Here is a 21,095-nt window from a genome sequence, read left to right as displayed (position 1 = left end):
GAAATTCAGGTTCAATAAATCACTGCTTCATCTGAAAGAAGCGTTTGGGGCCATGTATACTGAGGAGAGAAGAGGTAACGACAGGTGTTATGTCTCCTGTTTTTACATGGAAAGGCCCTGTGGGAAGGGGATGGGATGTTGGGGGTGATTCAGGAGTGGACCAGGGTGTCATGGAGGGAATGATCTCTTTGGAATGCTGAAAGGGGGTAGGGAGGGGAAGATGTCTTTGGTGGTAGCATCACATGGGAGATGGCAGAAATGGTGGAAAATGACCTGTTGAACAAGGAGGCTGGTGAGGTGGGAGGCAAGGACAAGGGAAACCCTATCATGGTTCTGGGATGGAGGGGAAGGGATGAGAACAGAAGTGTGGGAAATGTGGTAGATTGGTCAAGGGCCCTGTCAACAATGGTGAGAGGGGAATCCTTGGTTGAGGAATATACCAAATGAGTTGGATACAGAATGTTAAGGGCTATAGGGAGAAGGTGGGGGTGAGTGGCTGTAGGTGAATTTCTCCTTTAGAGAGCCAGCAAGGACATGATGGGCCAAATGGCTGCCATCCATGCTGTAACCATTCTATGATAAAAAACATGGAAAAATGCATTCAGATGTCTGCCTCATTGCCAGATTATTTATTTAAGCTCACCTAAAGGCATTTGGAACAATATTGTGAAAACGTATTTTGATATATTTATGTGTGTGTGTATTTGTTTCTCTCATCACTGATGCTACTGATCTGCTGAGTATTTCCAGCATTTCCTGTTTGTTTTTTTAAAAAACTGTATGGGTTTAGTGATGCATAATATCTAGTAACAAGTACTATTATCAACAGACTTATGATTCTTGTATCAGAAATGCAGACTCCTCTCCAAGTTATACTTCAATACTTGAAGGCATGAGTAACGTTCCCTCTAATTTCTGTTTGCTGTGTGCAGTCTGCTGCTGTGTGCAGTCTGCTTCATACGCTCACGTCTTAATGGGACAGCTGCTTGTATGTTTATTGTGAACACATGCATATATATAAAATATATAATATAATTGAGTGACCTCTATACAGAACACCTCCGTTCAGTCTGTAAACGTGACCCTGAGCTTCCGGTGACTTGTCATTTTAATTCTCCACCCTGCTCTCACGCTGAAGTCTCTGTCCTTGGCCTGCTGTATTGTTCCAATGAAACTCAACTTAAGCTTAAGGAACAGCACCTCATCTTTCAGATAGGGTTCTTTACAGCCTTCTGGACTCAGCAAAGAGCTCAACAATTTCAGACTGTAAACTCTTCCCCATTATTTTCATTTTCTTTGCATTTTTTGGTTTTTCTCTTATTTTTGCTTTCAGCCAGGAGCACACCTGCTCTAGGCACATATTTTGTTTCTTTTCTTGCCCCAACTCAATTCTCTTTGGCCCTGGAAGACTCACTCTTCTGTCATTCAATCTCTCCTGTCTCCCACCTTATCACAGACCCTCCCTTTGTCCTTGCTCCACCCACCCCTTGTTCAAAACCTATTACATCTCCAACTTATCCTAGTTCTGATATAAGGTCATAGACCTGAAATGTTAACTGTTTCTCTCTCCACAGATACTGCCTGACCTACTGAGTATTTCCAGTATTTTCTGTTTGTATTTCACATTTCCAGCATCCACAGTGTTCTGTTTTTCGTTCAGCTTTTTAAAATGTTCGAGTTTAAAAAAATTGTCAATAACTACATATTTGTGTATAATTTCTATTTATCCTTGTCTTTTCCCCTACTTATTTGCAAAATCTCGGTGATATGCTGGATTATGGGCCTTCATCTGGATTTCTCAATTTAAAAGAAATTCTGCAGTAGAATTCTTGCAGCAATTATTTGTAGCTATGGAATTGAAAGCTGCAAAGCTAGGCCTGAGCAAGAAATTCTGGTAAAATATTGTGCTTTCAGCTCATCTGGCTAAAAATTAAAATAATTGGATAGATACCAATAGAGAAATTCCTCCTAAAGGTTTAGGTAGTTAATTCAATGAATAGTGGAACCGTGTGGACCAGCAAGCTCCTAAGTCTCTGCTCTGTGGCTTGTGCTGAATTAACTTGAGCCAACTTACTTTCACGGTCCCTCAATTCAGAACTCTTATTGGAAATGCATATGTGGAGTTTCCAGCTTCAGTGCCTCTGTACCCAACCCTGCTGACTTTTCCTTTGAATCTTGCGTATGAATAATGAAAAAATTCTGGAGGGATTTGAAGTATTTGACACAGGGAATTAAATCGTGGAGAAAAAGTTAAAAAAGGTCACCAAAATTGCAAACTGTCAATTGTCCACCAGTTGAAATAGTGGCAACCTCCATCCTGTAGTTTGTGTTAAAAATCCTCAAATAAACAAAGAGCAGAAGGTAGACTGAACAACAGGAAGGAGAGATGGAAATGGTGTAGAAATCCTGAACGAGGTCTTAAAGGAGTCATTTAAAAGGACTGATTAAAGTAATGATTGATTAAGCCTTTACACTTTTTTTGCACCTCTAAGCTGCGCGGGTGCCTGACTGTGGAGCAATCGTGAATGTACTGTGCACAAGCAGCGCTCCCTTTAAGATGTGAGCATGCGTGGCCACGTGATAATCTTAAAGGGGCCGTAGAGTGCAACAAGCAAGATGTGCACAGCAAATAGAATGGTGCTTCACAAACTTTTTCCCACTGGTCCAGTTCGAAGTTGCTGTCACCTCTCAGTGGGAGCAGTGCGAGCTTGGCGGAAACCTGTGGGAGCTGGGGAGGCAGAGTTTTGATGTATCTTTAGAAACTTACCTTTTTAGTTGATTTTCTAGAGCAGGAATCAGGCATCCAGCATCGTCCATTTAGGCCATGCCTACCATGAATGAGAAGTGAGGATTTAAAGGGGGCTTCAGCTGTTAACATTCAGTTAGAGCTCTGTGGATGTCATTGCTGTTGCAGAGCTCGCAACCTCAAAATCTTGTCTCGTAACCCCAAGTTTGGGATGCCCTGAAATAGAAGTGAGAGGAAGCAGTACTCATGAGTACTTGTAATATTGTTAGTTTAAGTATGACACAGAAATGAATCTGTTTCTAATAGTCATATTAGTATCTTGTGGTTGTCAAAAGATCTTCCATCAAGCTATTTGATAGCACAGCAATGTAGTCTAATGATTATTATGCAGCCAGTACGTGTGTGTACATTTTTTTGCAGTTTTGGTTCAAACTCTACACATTGAATTGGGCAGACGTGACATCTGTTCCTGCAATTTAAAGTTTGCATGCAATGGAATAACCCCAAATGGCCAGGATTTCCTCTCTTGGCTACAGTATAGCATATGAGATAATTAGGCATTTGTTCTTGAGCTTGAGAAACAAAGCCAAATACTGCTACAGTGCACACTGTCTTCTGGCTGGAGAAACAAACCAGATTCTCAACTACATAGTTCCTAGGTTTCCAACTCTTTCGGTGTTGAAATTCCTTAAACCCATTGTTCGTTTTGTCGGACACAGCTTCCGTAAGCATTCATGATGAATTTTAGACAGTGACAAATATAAATGCCAATTGAGTTGGATGGATATTAGTGTACTAACTATTCCATGTTCGTGTTCAGTTAAGGTCTGTTTTTGACTGCAATGGCAATGAATATACATAGCAATATACCTTTTTTTGGCTGCTTATTATTGGCTTTGCAAGCGTGGGTCAGAAGAGAACACAGTAGTGATGCATTAGCTAGAGGAGCATGGCTCCTTCTCTGGGCTCTACAGTAAAGCATGTTTTCTTTATACAAAAGGCCTTATTTGCCTTTGTAGCTCTGACTATTTTCACCGATTTCTATATCCGGAAATGAATATATGAATTTCAGTGCTGGTGTGATAGCAGGTACGTAGGCTGTCATCCGAATGACTGGTGAATCATATCAAATAGAATATCCCTTCAGCTGTTTACAATAGGAAGAGTACTGACCGTACTCAACTAGTCCATGCTTGCAAAACTCAAAACATAATGTCTAACATTAGATCTGATTCCGTGATTGGGCAGGCGTTTGCTGAACAATCCCGGGTGTGCTATTAATTATGCTAACAACCCCTTTAAGATTATCAGTTGGCTCATAATGTGTTGCGCTTGCTAGGAGCTGCATGTATTATATGCAGGGGTCCGTCCTCTGCAGGCAAAGGAGTATGTTCAGACATTTCACCTTTTATGAATAAGCAAAAGCAAGGGGGGCAATAGCTCCCTGGGGCATTTGCATAGCAACATCTCGACCAATCACAGCCAGCTTGCCAACCAATGAAGCGCCCTCCTCTCATGCAGTATAAGTTGTTGTTCGCTGTGAAATTTGGCATTCTTGCCTCTGTCCTGATGAGTGCAAGACGAAAAGCTTTGAAAACGTCTTTTTTTTTCCAGCGACATGATATTTATTAATGCAATGCCAGTCAACCCCTCTCACCCAGAAAGGGAAAAGTTTAAATTGTTCAGTCCCATTCCTGCATGCAGCCAATTGTTGGAAATTTTAAATTAATTATTTAGCACCCCGCCCTCCCGTCTCACTTCTCTTCCTCTCTCACTCTCAATTCAACCTTTATTTTTACAACTCTTTAATACTCTTTCTATATCTGATTTGATTGTAATAACCCTCTTTCTTAGTAATTCTGCTTGATTTTTAAGCATCACTTGTTGAGGAGATACAATGTTGGTTTTGTGGTTTACTAAGATCCCAGACACTGGGTGTTCTTGATGAACTGTAACCAGCTCACACTGCTAAGCTGAAGGGCCCACACTGCATGATACAGTGCTCCATCAAGGTTTGGCTCTTTGTCTTCCTTCTGCAATAATTCAGACATCAGAAAGATGGTCAGCTGGTTCCTGCATTTTTTTTTTTGACTTTCCTACTTCAGCACTACAGAGATGGTCTGTGATGACTTTGAAGTTCATTTCTCACGCCAGAGTTTTCAACACAGATTCATAGTTCAATGTGCTAAGACTTGTTGTTAAGGATAACATTTGTTTATCTGCTGAATCACCCTTTTTCAATTTTGCTTAAATAGGAATTTTAGGCTAAAACAATGTCACATCAGTGTTTTCTGTGAATTCTGAATATATGCTGTGTTATTTCTGGAGCATACCCAAGTGGTAGAAAGGTTTGTTGTTCACCTTGTGGAATCTGCGTGCCAGATGTTCAAAGCAGAAGGTCACATTTTGGTTTGTAAGAAGTGTGTGCTTGCCTGTGGAAGCCACAGTTTCTGGAGGGTATGAAAGAAGATTATTTCTTGAATACCCTGGTTTGTAAGTAGTCCTCGTTTTCTTTTTATTTCTTGAGCACTCTCTCTTCCACTCTCTCTTTTGCTTTCTTTTTCTGGCTCTCTCCCTCCCTCTGGCACCTACCTTCCCTGTGTAGGCCATCTCTTGCCTCAGTGTACTCCTTTGCCTCTCTCTCCCCCCTGCCCCCAACTCCCTCTCCTTTAGTAGTTTATTTCATTTTCACAGCTGGCACTAGTCATTGTTGGTGGTTGGGAGTGATGGTATTTCCTCTGATTATTTTGTTCCCTTTGGATTTGTGCAGCAGAGTAAAATTACCAGCTGTGAGTCATGAGAAAATTTATGCCAACAATTTTCCATCAGTGTGCACCTTTAACTGACTGCCACCTGATGAATAATAAAACCGTTTTTATTAATGCCTGGGGAGCTCTGCTTTTTGGCAATGGTCTATCATGGTGCCTTACGGTAGGTTAATTGGTAATTGCTGAATACTAGCTAGAATTGGAACTGCTAATTCCATTATCTTGCCTGTAATTTTTAACTTGGACATTGTGCTTTTGTAAAGACCAAATAAACACAACAGGAGAAGTCATTTGTTGAAAAGGTTTCACAAATTGTTACTAGGTTTTGCAACAATGAAAATCACAGGCAGTAGCTTTTTCTCTTGTAAATATACTGAAGATTACCTAAACTGTTAGAATTGTCATCATCAACTTGACTTTTACGTAATTAAGTCAGTCCTCCTTTGGTATAATTTAAAGAGTGCTGAATATTCAGTCTCAAACCTGTTATTGACGGAGTCACTCTGTCACATCATGCATCAACATATGTCCGAATGTGCAGCAGAAACAACTTTACATTGAAGTAATGGCAGCAGGATAACCTCACCCTTGACGTGGAGACTATTCCTGCTAATTCAAAATAATTCTTCACTCAAAGAATATTTGAGTTATCCACATATCAAATTAAACAAAAGCAAAACGGCATGGCATCATTTGGTTCAATAAAGTCAAATTATAGTCATTTGGATTAAATAACTTCAAATAACTTGCCATAAAAAATATAATGCATATGAATGAGTGCAGAGAAGAAGAAAATGATTGATCCCAAAGTGGTAAGCCAAGAGGAATGTAGCTTAAGGTGTAGAGAGAAAAACACATACCTCAATGTTGGCAAATCTCCTGTGGCATTAAGGTAAATCAAGGGATCTGCAGAAAGAATAAAAGAAGGGGTGGAGTTGGCAATGATTAGTATTTAAACAAAGGCACACTAATATTTGTATATCTTCATCATCAGTTCCTTGAAATGATGTGACTCAGCAGGTCAATCCTGGAGCCACAGATATTTGGCAGAAGCATTTATACAACACCTTTTACAATCCCTGCAAGTTTACGGATTACACAAAAATAGGTGGGAAAGCAAGTGGTGAGGATGGCACAGTCTATAGAGGGATATAGACAAGGTTAAGTGAGTGGGCAAAAATTTGGTAGATGGAATATAATGTGGGACAATGTGAGGTTATGCACTTTGGCAGGAAGAATAGAGGAGTTAAATATTATTTAAATGGAGAAGGACTTCAGAAAGCTGCAGCACAGAGGGATTTGGGGGTCCTCGTTCATGAATCACAAAAAGCTAACATACAAGTTCAGCAGGTAATAGGGAGGGCAAATAGAAAGTTGGCCTTTATTTCAAAGAAAATGGAGTATAAAAATGGGGAAGTTTTGCTAAAACTATACAAGGCACTTGTTAGACCACACCTAGAATACTGTGAACAGTTTTGGTCCCATTATCTAAGGAAAGATATACTGGCATTGGGGGCAGTCCAGAGAAAGTTCACTAGGTTGATACCAGGTATAGAGGGATTTTCTTATGAGGAGAGGCTGAGTAGGTTGGGCCTGTACCCACTGGAGTTTAGAAGAATGAGAGGTGACTTTATTGAAATATATAAGATTTCTTAGGGCGCTTGACAGGGTAGTTGTTGAGAGGTTGTTTCCCCTTGTGGAGAGCCTAGGACCAGAGGGCATTATCTCAGAGTAAGTGGATGCCCACTTAAAACAGAGATGAGGAGGAATTCCTTCTCTCAGAGGGTAGTGAATCTGTGGGATTCTTTATTGCAGATGGCTGTAGAGGCTGGGTCGTTAAGTATATTCAAGGCTGAGATAGACAGATTTTTAATCAGTAAGGGAAGCAAGGGTTACGGGGAAAAGACAGGTAATTGGAGTTGAGAATTATCAGATCAGCCATAATCTCATTGAATGGCAGAGCAGACTAGATGGGCCAAAAGGCCTACTTAAGCTCCTGCGTCTTATGACCTCATTTGGGATAATTTCAGCAGCATAAATTTTTCATGGAATCGTACAACACAGAAGGAGGCTATTCAGCCCTTTTAGGCCTGTGCCAGCTGTTCAAAAGAGCTATGCAATTATATCCGCTTCCCCACTCAATGGTGCATATCCCTTCTGGTATTTCAGCTCCTAATCACTGTCTGGTAACAAAAATTTGATTGCCCACTCACTGTTTATGATGAAATAGTCTACATCTGGACATGGGTATACAGGGCTTAATTTCAAAGTTTGTAGGTGATATAAGTCTTAAAAACTTAAGCAGTGAGGAAGATAGTAACAGACTTGAGGAGAACTGGTGAAATGAGCAGGCGCAGGGCAATTTAAACTTAATGCTGGGGAGATTTGTTCAACATCATGAAGGGTTTTTATAGAATAAATAAAGAGAAACTGTTTCCAGCGACTTAAGGTAACTACAGGGCACAGGTTGAAGGTGATTGGCAAAAGAATGAGAGGTAACGCGAGGAAAAAAAAATCTATGCAGCAAAATGTTTATCATCTGGAATGCACTGGTTGAGGCGAGGGTGGAAGCAGATTCAACAATGCCTTTGAAAGGGACTTGTATAAATAATTAAAGCGGGAAAATTTGCAGGGGCATAAGGGAAAGAACAGGGAGTTGAGACAAATTGGATACTGTTGCACTGGTGCAATGGGCTGAATTGCTCTCCTGTGCTGTATCATTCTATGATTCTATGATCAGAAGTCATTCAGCAGCATTCCTTCAAAGGTATCTGCTGTGGTGAATTAAAATAAATGCAGACTGGGTGTTTTTGGTAGGATGGGACTGCAGCAGGTCATTGGCTCCCTATTTGGTTATTTCAAATTAAGAAACTAGAGCCTTGCAGAATGCTTTAGAAAATTGTGAATTGTTTTTTGTTGTTTCCTAAATTCCTTTCGTAAACAAGAATGATATGACTTTAGAATTTCTGTAAATATTTGAACACTAACTTGTCACTTCAGTCGCAAACGTTTTATTACAAAATGCCAATTATGACTCGACAATTTCTGATCACACTGCTGATCCTTTGGGAGTAGGCAATCAAGCCTTTAACCACCTAATAATCACAGAATCATGCAGTGCAGAAGAGGCCGTTTGGCCCATCGAGTCTGCACTGACACGTGATAAACACCTGACCAGCTACCTAATCCCATTTACCAGCACTTGGTCCATAGCTTTGAATATTATGAGCCAAGTGCTCATCCAGGCACTTTTTAAAGGATGTGAGGTAACCCGCCTCCATCACTCTCCCAGGCAGCGCATTCCAGACCGTCACTACCCTCTGGGTAAAAAGGTTTTTGCTCACATCCCCCCCTAAACCTCTTGCCCCTCACCTTGGACTTATGTCCCCTCGTGACTGACCCTTCAACTAAAGGGAACAGCTGCTCCCTACCCACCCTGTCCATGCCGCTCACAATCTTGTACACTTCGATCAGGTTGCCCCTCAGTCTTCTTTGCTCCAATGAAAACAACCCAAGTCTATCTAACCTCTCTTCATAACTTAAATGTTTCATCCCAGGCAACATCCTGGTGAATCTCCTCTGCACCCTCTCCAGTGCAATCAAATCCTTCCTATAATGTGGTGACCAGAACTGCACACACACTCCAGCTGTGGCCTCACCAAGGTTCTACACAACTCCAACATGACCTCCCTACTTTTGTAATCTATGCCTTGATTGATAAAGGCAAGTGTTCCATATGCCTTTTTCACCACCCCACTAACATGCCCCTCCGTCTTCAGAGATCTATGGACACACACGCCAAGGTCCCTTTGTTCCTCAGAACTTCCTAGTGCCATGCCATTCATTAAATACTTACTTGTCAAATGACTCCTTCCAAAGTGTATCACCTCTCACTTTTCAGGGTTAAATTCCATCTGCCACTTATCTGCCCATTTGACCGTCCTGTCTATATCTTCCTGTAGCCCAAGACACTCAACCTCACTGTTAACCACCCGGCCAATCTTTGTGTCATCTGCAAACTTACTAATCCTACCCCCCCACATAGTCATCTATGTTGTTTATATAAATGACGAATAATAGGGGACCCAGCACAGATCCCTGTGGTATGCCACTGGAAAGCCAATTTGAATCCACCTTATCAAATTACCCTGTATCCCATGTGCACTTGCCTTCTTGATAAGTCTCCCATGTGGGACCTTGTCAAACACTTTGCTGAAATCCATATAAAGTACATCAACTGCACTACCCTCATCTACACACATGGTCACCTCCTCCAAAAATCCAATTAAATTTGTTTGGCATGACCTCCCTTTGACAAAGCCATGCTGACTATCCCTGATCAAACCTTGCCTCTCCAAGTAGAAATAGATCCTCTCCTTCAGAATTTTCTCCAATGGTTTCCCTACCGCTGACGTGAGACTCACTGGTCTGTAGTTCCATGGCTTACCTCTACAACCCTTCTTAAATAGTGGAACCACATTAGCTGTATAACTAGTTTGAACCAACTTGCATTTATATAACACCTTTAACATAAGGAAACATGCCAAAACACTTCACAGTAGCAATATAAAGCAGTATTGCCCTGTGCACAGTTGTGGCCTCGGGCTGAGTGTGCAGGGTGATTCCAGGGCTGAAGGGGTTGTCCTGTGAGAAGTTAGGCCTGTACTAATTGGAGTTTAGAAGGATGAGAAATGATCATATTGAAACCTCGAAGATTCTGAAGGGGTTTGACAGGCTCGATGCTTGGGGAGCCAAGGGTTATGGGGGACAGACAGGAAAGTGGGGTCAAGACCACAATCAGATCAGTCAGGATCTTCTTCAATGGAGGAGCAGGTTCGAAGGGCTCAATGACCTAAAATTTGACACTGAGGAACATGAGATCTTAGGGTAGTTAACCAAAAGCTTGGTAGATGGGTATCAGGGAGCACCTTAAGGAGGGAAGAAAGGTAGAGAGATAAAATTGCTGAAGCATCTTTTTTGGGTGAATGAGAGATTTCTAATTTGTCTTGGTTTCATCCAACAGCATTTTGCATTTATATCACTTTCACAGGAGTGTTGTCCCATAAGATGTGGCATGTAAGGATGATGCTTAGATGACCAAAGATTTGATGAAAGAGCTACATTCTAAGGAATGTATTAAGGTAGGATGGAGTGGTGAAGAAGTAGTATAGGCAATGAAGTCCAGAGCTTAATCCGTAGACAGCTGAAGGCACAGCTAACAGTGGTTGGGTGAAAGAAAATGAGGATACAAAGAGGCAAGAATTGGAGCAATGCAGAGTTCTCAGAAGGGGTAGGACTGGTGATGGTTGCAGACAAAGTGAGGGGCAAGACCATAGAGTGATTTGAACATAGAGTCATAGAGGTCCACAGCACAGAAAAAGGCCCTTCAGCCCATTGAGTCTGCGCCAGTCAAACAAGTACCTATCTATTCTAATCCCACTTTCCAGCACTAGACCCATAGCCTTGTATGCCATGGCATCGCAAGTGCACATCAAAATACTTCTTCAATGTTATGAGGGCTTCTGCCTCTACCACTCTTTCAGGCAGTGAGTTCCAGGTTCCCACCACCCTCTGGGTGAAAAAATTCTTCCTCACATCCCCTCTGAACTTCCTGCCCCTTATCTTAAATCTATGCCCCCATGGTTATTGAAATGTTCCTTCCTGTCTATCCTATCTATGCCCCTCATAATTTTATACACCTCAATCATGTACCCCCTCAACCTCCTCTGCTCCAGGGAAAATAACCCCAGTCTAGCCAATCTCTCCTCATAACTAAAACTCTCCAGCCCAGGCAACATCCTGGTAATTCTCCTCTGCTGCTTTTTTGCTGCTACTGATTTGCTCAATCACACTCTCACCTCCACCTTTGATACCCTAGTCTCCAATAAAACCATTACTCTTCCTCACCCCGGCTGTTTCATCTGGTATGACCCACATCTCTGTTCCCTTAAGTCTAAGGGACACAGTGTTGAAAGGATATGGTGGACAACTGATTTAGCCATCCACCGCCAGTACTGGCTAGCCTACTCAAAACACTGATAGGTCCTAATCTCGTCTGATAAAACTGCTCACAGTTCCAGAATCATCCTGGAATGCAAAGATAATTCCTGCCTTCTTTTCTTAACTGCAAACCATCTTCTCAAACCCTTCTCCCCTGTTCCTTTCACCCTTAACTCTAACAATTAGTGCGAGGAGCTCATGGACTTCTTTTTCACTAAATCGAGACGATCCGACCGGCTACCTCTGCCATGTTCCTCCATTTCACTAGGCCGCTGGCCAAACTTTCTTTAATGCTATCCCCTGCCCCAGCTCTTTCTTTCTTTCTTTAATTTCTCTCTTGTCTCCCCTCATGGCCTTTCTAAGATCATCTTGTCCACGAGACCCATCTCCTGCTGCCTTGATCCTATTTCCAATAATCTGCTGAAGACCCAACTTTCCACCCGAGTCCATATAGAGTAAAGAGCTAATACCAGAAGCATACATGATGCTGGTGTAATAATGATGTCCGATCACATGACTGAAAAGTGAGAGAGATCTGGAAGGAGGAGGAGCTCCAACCTTGTGTCGAAATCCAAATGTACAAAGACATGCTGTAAATAAAAAGTAATGTTTTGAGAAACTACAGACTCAAGCAACATACTTTGGGAGAACAGGTAATCCCCAAAACCCCCATCTAGACCCTGACCACACAACAAATCATGCTGGCAGTGAGTAAAAGTTGCAGCCAACCTTAAACAGAAGATAGAGGGTTGGCAAGAAAAGATATTCTTGAAGGAAGGACAAAAGAAAAAAAAATAAGACTCATCAATAAGTTGGAACATCAGGGGAGCAACAGATGTAAGCTGAGACACAGGCCTGGAGACCAGACAGCAGTGAGCCCAGACCAAAGAAGAAAGCAGCAGCACAGCGGGAACAATTCCATGGTTCAGTAGGAACATGGAATCCACACTACCACTCCCAGAACCAGTGTTTCAGGATTACACAAAAAGATCAAAAAGACCAGGTCAGTGCACTACTTTATGCAATTGGATCTATCGCTGACTGGGTGATAACAAGGCAGGAAGTTGATGAGACTTCAACTTCTTATGCAGAAGTCTTGCAAGCTTCCGATTCTTATTTCAGTGTCCACCAGAATTTGATAATAGGGCTAAATTCAGTAAAGGAAAGCAAAGACCAGACTTGGATTCATTCATCAATGATCTCCACAGGCTGGCAAAGAGCTGCGATTATGGAATCTTAAAGGTTGAGCTGACTTGCGACAGGATTGTAGTCGGGGTCCTAAACGATGCATTATCAGATCACTTACAGGCAAGAGGATTCAACACTCGTAAAAGCAGTGTAGATTGTGAGGCAAACGGAACTCAGGAAACAGAATCGGTCGTTTGTTCGCAGGAAAGGCAAGGTCCAGTGGAGAAGTTCAGGTAAAGCCATTCAGTTTGTCGGTGATAAAAGAGAAAGCACGCCAAAGTCTGCCAAAATGGGGGAAGGTGCACTGACTGCCATTTTGACATATCTTCGGTGTGGCGGGAATGAACCGCACAAGTGAGAAGAATGTCCAGCAGGGGGCTGGGTACCACAACTGTGGAAAAGGAGGCCATTTCAAAACTGTTTGTCACTCAAAAATGCTGACAACCAGTAAAAAGAGACAGAAAATTTTCTAAGAGCCTCAGACAACAAGCGGAAGAACCACAAACAAAGGAACTAACCTTCCTGGGGAGATAAATGACACTGAAAACAAGTATTGGAGTATTAAACTCAAAATGGATGAACAGCCCATAAGAGTTTAAACTAGACAGAGGTGCAGGGGTTTCTGTTTCATCCGATGAAGTCAAATGGCACAAACAGATTACTGTGCAACCCTCACCCATCAAATTAAAAGGTGCTGTTGGAACTTAATGAATTTCCAAAATTGTTTACAGGGACTAAGAAAGCAGAAGTAATTAAGGTTATGTAACAGCATTTGGGGTTGGAAGAAGAAGTTAATCCAGACAGAAATTCAGCTGAGTTAGCTAGAATTCATTTGCACATGAAACACTCTGAGGCAGAAAAAAAAATGAAGAAGCTTGAACTCCAGAGAGAGAGCAGTTAGCAAGAGAAAAAAGAGAAAAGGAAAGAGGCAGAGAGTTTCAAAGGGAGAGAGAAATCAGGCAGTATGAACTGGATAAAGAAAAAACTTAGGTTATTTGGTTTAAGAGAAGCTATTCCAATCAATAAAATGTTAGTATAGAGAGCCAACTTTCACGCACGCAAGATGAGTTTGCCAAGGAAAAATGAGAACTGGTGATAAAGATGAGAATTTTCAATTTGAGACACTGTTGGACCCGATAGCTACTAAAAAAGGAACTAGACGAGGGCAGTCCTACTCAACTTGAAAACAGGGAAGAGACATTGGAGCAACATCATATGTATGTGTACTGGAATCTACTTTGTTTCACAAGGTTTGAGATTTTTACAGTGTCAGTTACAAATGTTAAAAATGGGAAGTTGATTAGAGCACTGTTAATCAGTGGACTTGTTTAAACTGTTAGTAAACATGCATATTTTCTCTCTGTAGGTGAGCAAATTACGAAACGAAGCTTTAACATTCTGTAATTTATTTTACTTCGCATTCTTTCAAACATGTTTCCTAAGAACTGGAATTAATTGTTCCAACAGCTAAATGATATCATTGATGTGGTATATATATTGCAAAAACACGTTTAATGTTTGAAGATGACATGAAACCTGGAAATGCAGTGAACAGTGAGGAGACAACAGAGGACATATACAGATTGGTGAAATGGGTTGAATGGTGGCAGATGAAATTGAAGTGACTCATTTCCATTGGAAGGACAAGGAGATTTGATATAAACTAAACATACAATTTTAAAGGGGTGCAGGAAGAGCGGGATCTAGAGTTGTATGTACACAAATCTTCAAAGATGGTAGGATGAGAAGAGTTGAGAAGGCTGTTATAATGGGATTTAGATTTATGGTTTTATACATTGAGGTAGAGTACAAAAGCGTGGAAGCTATGCAACCAATTCTGAGTACTATATTTTAGGAAGGATGTCAGGACCTTGGAGAGGATGCAGAGGAAATTTACTTGAATGGTACCGGGGTGAAAGACTTCAGTTACATGGAGAGACTAGAGAAACTGGGGTCATTTGCTTTGGAGCCAAGCCAGTTAGGGGGGAGATTTGATAGGGGAGTTAAAATCCTGTAGATTTGATAGAGTAAAGGAGGAGAAACTGTTTCCATTGGCAGAAGGGTTGATAACCAGAGGACACAGATTGAGGGTGACTAACAAAAGAACCAGAGTTGACATGCCGAGCTTCTGATTTCAGAGGATTTACAGGTGTCAGCACTGTGTTTCAGTGCTTCCATTTTTTTATATAAATGACAGAACAGAACATGCAGGGCCTTCAGTATATGTCTGTTTCTTCACGTATCATGCTCTGAGAGGATGTTGGCAACCATGGACCTCCATGTTAATCTTGCTCTGGAAGCATGGACCATCTTTGGTAGTACATTCATCCAGTTTGCTAGTCTCTTTAAAAAGATCGTTCTTTGTCTACCTTGATCTCGTTTACCATCAAACTTTCCCAACAGCATCAGACTTTCTAAATCATGATTTCTCATTACATGCCCAAGAAATTGCAACTATCTCTTCCTGATTTTGGTCAGCAGAATTCTTTTGGTCTCAGATTTTATTAGCACCTTTTCATTGGTAGTGCAACTTGTCCAAGATATCTTCACTATTCCCCATAAAAATCTCAACTTTGCAGCCTCAGTTCTTTGCATTCCTTTAAGTGATTGTCCAACATTCGCTTCCGTATGTCAAAATTGGTGTAAGGAGAAAAATCAGCCAGCATTTTGTATTTAACCCTTCATTTGAACTGAAAACAAAAATAAGCAAGTTAGTAGCATTAGAAAATAAAGGGCAAAAAAAGTGTAATCAGAGAAGTTGTGAATGGGCTGAATGACCTAATTGTTTAATAGAAAAACGGGGAAATGATCATGTCCGTCAGCCAAAGAAAAGACATTAGCAGAGTGGGAAAATAGCTTGGGCAGTAAAAAGCTTGGGAAAGACTCTCAAGAAAAAAGTCAAATGAATTTCCTAACCATGCTGCTCCATTTCTTTTTATATCTGATACCTTTCCTCCTATAAAACACTTGTCTTTTGTGTCAGCCTTGACTCAACGGTAGCATTCTCTCCTCTGAGTTCGAAGATTGTGGATTTAAGCCCCATGCCCCGAGTTGTGCTCAACTGAAACTCCATACTGCATTGTTGGAAGTGACATCTTCAATGGATGAGACGTTGAAAGGAGGTCCTGGGTAGTTTAACGATCCCATAGTGTTATGTGAAAATGAGTAAGAGAGTTCTCCCTGTGTTCTAGCTAACTTTTATCCCCAAACCACCATGATAAAACAGATTATCTGGTCATTCATCAAATTTCTGTTTGTGGGACTTTTACTGTGACTGGCTGCTGGGCTTGCTGACAAAACAACAGTTGCTAAATTTCAAAAATACTTATTTGGCTGTAGGATGTGGCAGGCAATATATACAGAGTGCTTATTTTATGTGCAATCTTGATGGCTTAAGTAATTGATTAAAATCTCTGCCTGAATTTACATGTAAACGCTAGGTATGAACCAGCTGTTTTTTGTTTTTGTGCTCCGATAAAAGCAGATAAAAAATGAATCAACACTTGATTATTGCTTTCTGGATGTTTATTCCTCTGATTATATCATTATTGACTTGCTAGCTTCCTGCTTGCAATCAAAGAAAGTATTGCTCTCTGGGTGATCTCTCAGCATTACAATACCTGTCTTCTGGTTGTATAATTTTTCCACTTCAATCAAAATTATTTCTCGCTGAAATCTTCTGTTTGAAAGAGTGGGAGCAGACTTTGCCCTTTATTTGCTACTATCGAATGCTCTTTTTTGTTTTCATGTTATTTTGGGGCTCATACCTTCGTTTCTAAATGATTGTTCATTATGTAGCTCCTTCTGTTGTAACTGGAAGAAACTGGTGCCACCAAATGAATAAGTCCATTATTTGCAAATAGAGTTGTATTTCAGCATGATTTCGGGTGGCAAAATATAAATCCTTGACTCGTTGAATTAGTATGGAAGAATGTTTATTTTGACCTTTTGACACCAGTATTTTTTTTTTTACAGTTTTTACAAATAACTTTTCCACTAACAACTTCTACCGTGTATATTTACTTTGAAATGAGGACATGATTTACCCATCGCACATATTCTAAGATTCTCAAAGTGCACTTATGAAAGTGCTTATAGTTGAGGGTATATGTTATTCCTTTTGGTGAAAGTAAGTTTAAGGAAAAGCCACCAATTAAGAATTTCTCTTTTTGAAGAGAAGTGAAAAATGTTGCATTCTGATTGCAGACTAATAGACATAGTTAGGCTTGTTTGCCTCTATATATGTAACAGTGTGAAATTGTTCATTGACTTTAACCTACAATAATAATGAAAAAAATCAAATATACTTAAATACCAGCAATTGATCACCCTTCTTTCTACTGATCCTATTTACCTGTTTCAAGTATATTTCTCTCAATTCTAGCTAACCTGCTAATGTGAATTCAGATTTGACTCTGGCCTGCTTGTTTTCACACAACAATGCAGGAGGCAGTTGTAATTTCTGCCATTATAATGTCCTGAATTGTTTTTGTATTAAGAGTATGGTTTTGAAAAAGCCTTAAGCTGGATTTTTTGAAAGCTATTAGTGTAAAAAGTCTTAACTCATGTCAGCATGTCTTCCACCCCTGCACCACCTCCACCCCCCCCCACCGACACCAACCCCTCCCCACAAAAATCAGCTACCTTTAACTCTGCATTGATGTACAGCATATTCAATGCAAGATTATGTACTCACCGATACACACAAAATGGGAAAATTCTTCAGGCCTTGGTTAGATAACTAATTTCCTTAGCTCATATATTGTGAATGTTCCTGAATTTGAGGGCTACAGGAGTAACTCCAGTTATTGCAATGAATTGAATATTAACTTTTTCGCCCCCTCTCTTTCTCCTACAGTCACTCTTGCTGTTGGGTGGAGTTGCTCTGGTCTGCCTTGCCCTCAACCTCCTCTTCCTTCTCTTCTATTCCTTTTGGCTGTGTTGTCGGAGGAAGAGTGAAGATCAGCCCAACGCAGACTGCTGCTGTACAGCATGGTGTGTCATCATAGCAACGCTTGTGTGCAGGTGAGAAACCTCATTCAGTTTGAGAGTAGTGTTTCTCATGGAGAAATTTATTAGAGTTTTAAAAAAAAGCTATGATGAAGTTTATTTGTCTGAGTGATGCAGTGAACTCTTATTTGAGCAGTGTGTTGGGTTTCTCTTTTCTGCAATGTTATGGTACAATGTTTTTCTGCCCAAGTTCCTATTGCAGCCATGTTAAAGGGAACACCAGACAATCCTGTGTCCTTCTACAAGAAGATAAGCCATTCTGAATCACTGTTGTGTATCTTTTCATATGCAGTTAATTAATAGTTAACTAATAGAGGCTATGAAATGGGCCACCTTCCCTGCCTCATGGAGGGTTATTGTGTGGAAAAATTATAATATATATTTTTTTATTCATTGGATGTGGGCATTTATTACCCATCCCCTTTTAATTTTCAACCACATCTGGAGTTACATGTAGGCCAGACCAGGTAAGGACATTAGTGAACCAGATTTCACGGCTTCATGGTCTTCATTAGACTTCTAATTTCAGATTTTTATTGAATTCAAATTCCATCATCTGCCATGCTGGGATTTGAACCTGGGTCCCCAAAGCAATACCTTGGGTCTCTGGATTACCAGTCCAGTGACAATATCACCGCTTCCCCCCATATACTGGTGCTTGCCAAATGCAATGCTTCTCCTGGCACTCAACACTTTCTATAACACTTTCCCCTTCAAACTTTGAATAACTCGTCTTTTTTAAGTAAAAGGCATGCCCTCCAGCTCGTCACGAGTAATTAGATATGTTACTGTCTTCAAAATGCCACCCATGCCCTTTTAAGGAAACAAAGTTGCATTTGAACCTCATGGTATCTTTAGGGACATTGTATTGTATGTGCTGAGTCTTTATATCTGCCTATCTAAACGATAAACTGGTGGATGTAGCACATCCTCATGCAAAGTTATGTATGATGTTTTTGAAAAAGAAACTTAAGGTGACTAGAGACTTAAAAAATTCAGGAAGATGGGAGCTTATTATGGTGCAGCTCTGGAATGATACAGTAACTTGACACAGAAATTGCCATTTGAAAAGGAAGCTGGTTGGAACTTGAAGTTTCTTTTCATAAGCACCTCTGATGCTTGTACTGTTTACAAAGTTGCAATTCAAGTTAACTCCAGTTACTTTTTTTCTCATGCCCGTGGCAGAAGTTCATTTCTGTAGGTGAGCCCTCACTCCCTACAACCAAAAGGTGATAATGTGTAAAGTAATCTAGGATTTCATGCCTAGGGCAAAAAATAAAACCCTTTAACCTCATTGGGCAATGCATAGGACTTCCACTATACCCTACAAAATTTCTCAAGACTGTTGATGACAGTTGCATCAGTAACACTTTTCAATAATAGATTAAACTAATTAAGCAGGTTTATTTACAGAAGTAGTTTTATCAAGATGAAAACAAAAAGTGCTGGAAATACCCAGCAGGTCAGGCAACGTCTTTAGAGAGAAGAACTGAATTAACGTTTTCAGTTGATGGCCTTTCACCAGAACTGTCAGGTCATTGACTTGAAGCGTTAACTCTTTTCTCTCTCTTCAAATACTTCCTTACCTGCTGGGTATGTTTCTTTCATTTTCTGTTATCATTAGATTTCCATCATTTGCAGTATTTTTCTGTTCTATTTATATAAGGAATGAAATTGGATGGACCACCCAGCATCAACCTAGACACTGGAAACGACAATGGAATTGTTGACCCTGCAAAGTCCTCCTTACTAACAAATGGAGGCTTGTGTCAAAATTGGGAGAGCTGTCCCACAGATTAGTCAAACAACAGCCTGACATTGCCTGTAAGGTATGATTCCTTGAGTATGACTATGTCCCAGACGTCATCATCACCATCACTGGGTATGTCCTGTCCTAGTAACAAGACAGACTTACCAGAGGTGGCGGCACAGTGGTATACAGTCGGGACGGAGATGCCTTGGATTCCTCAACATTGACTCTGGGCCCCGTGAAGCCTCATGGCATCAGGTCAAACATGAGTAAGGAAACCTCCTACTGGTTACAGCCTACTGTGCCCCCTCAGCTGATGGATCAGTACACGTCCATGTTGAAAACCACTCAGAGGAAGCACTGAGGGTCGAAAGGGCGCAGAATATACTCACTGGGGGACTGCAATGTCCATCAATAAGAGTGGCTTGCTAGCACCAGTACAGACCGAACTGGCCGGATCTTAAAGAGCATAGCTGCTAGGCTGGGTCTGTGGCAGATGGTGAAGGAACCAACAAGAGGGAAAAACTTGCTTGACCTCGTCCTCACCAATCTACCTGTCGCAGATGCATTTGTCCATGACAACATTGGTAGGAGTGACCATCGCACAGTTCTTGTAGAAACAAAGTTCATTCTTCACATTGAGGATACTCTACATTGTGTTATGTGGCACTACCACTGTGCTAAATGGGATAGAGTTCAAACAGATTTAGCAACTTAAAACTGGGCATCCATGAGGTGTTGTGGACCATCAGCAGCAGTAGAATTGTACTCGCCTACAATCTGTAGCCTCATGGCCTGGCATATCCTCTTTTCATTACTGTCAAGGCAGAGGATCAACCCTGGTTCAATGAAGAGTGCAGGAGGGCATGTTAGGAGCGGCACCAAGCATACCTAAAAATGATGCGTCAACCTGGTGAAACTACAGCACAGGGCTATTGTGACCCCCATCTAATGAACCTGATCTAAGCTCTAAAGTCCTGCCACATCCAGTCGTGAATGGTGGTGGACAATTAAGCAACTAACTGGAGGAGGCGGCTCCACAAATATCCCCATTATCAATGATGGGGAAGCCCAGCACATCAGTGCAAAAGACAAGCCTGAAGCAATTACAGCGATCTTTAGCATGAAGTGCCGAGTGGATGATCTATCTGGGCCTCCTCTGGAGCTCCCAAGCATAGATGCCAGCCTTCAGTCAATTCAATTCACTCCACGTGATATCAAGAAATGGCTGAAGGTACTGGATACTGCAAACGCTACAGGCTTTGACAGCATTCCGGCAATAATACTGCAGACTTGCGTTCCAGAACTAGCTGTGCTCCAAGCACAGCTAGAACACTGGCATCTACCTGGCAACGTGGAAAATGACCTGTCCAGTAAAAGCAACAAATCCAACCCGGCCAATTACCGCCTCATTAGACTACCTTCAATCATCAGCAAAGTGATGGAAAGTATCGTTGATAGTGCTATCAAGCGGCACCTATTCAGCAATAACCTGCTCACTGACGCTCAGTTTGGGTTCCATCAGAGCCACTCAGGTCCTGACCTCATTACATCCTTGGTCCAAACATGGACAAAAGAGCTAAACTCAAGAGATGAGGAGAGAGTGACTGCCATTGACATCAAGACAGCATTT

The 21,095-nt window shown here is 41.2% G+C and overlaps 1 protein-coding gene across 3 annotated transcripts in view; it reads left to right on the top strand.

Moving 5' to 3' along the window:
• The window catches only part of LOC121287887 (protein tweety homolog 3-like), a 196,651-nt gene that overhangs the window by 55,288 nt on the left and 120,268 nt on the right, over nt 1-21,095 (top strand). For all 3 annotated transcript variants that reach the window (XM_041205899.1, XM_041205901.1, XM_041205900.1), the window contains exon 2: nt 17,561-17,727. In XM_041205899.1, the coding sequence (XP_041061833.1) occupies nt 17,561-17,727 (167 nt within the window). The remainder of the gene's footprint in view (nt 1-17,560; nt 17,728-21,095) is intronic.

Source organism: Carcharodon carcharias, chromosome 15 (genome assembly GCF_017639515.1).
Source record: "Carcharodon carcharias isolate sCarCar2 chromosome 15, sCarCar2.pri, whole genome shotgun sequence".
In the NCBI taxonomy this organism is placed as follows: Eukaryota; Metazoa; Chordata; class Chondrichthyes; order Lamniformes; family Lamnidae; genus Carcharodon; species Carcharodon carcharias.
The sequence above is the reverse complement of the archived record's forward strand: the minus strand, read 5'-3'. Positions and strand labels throughout refer to the sequence as shown.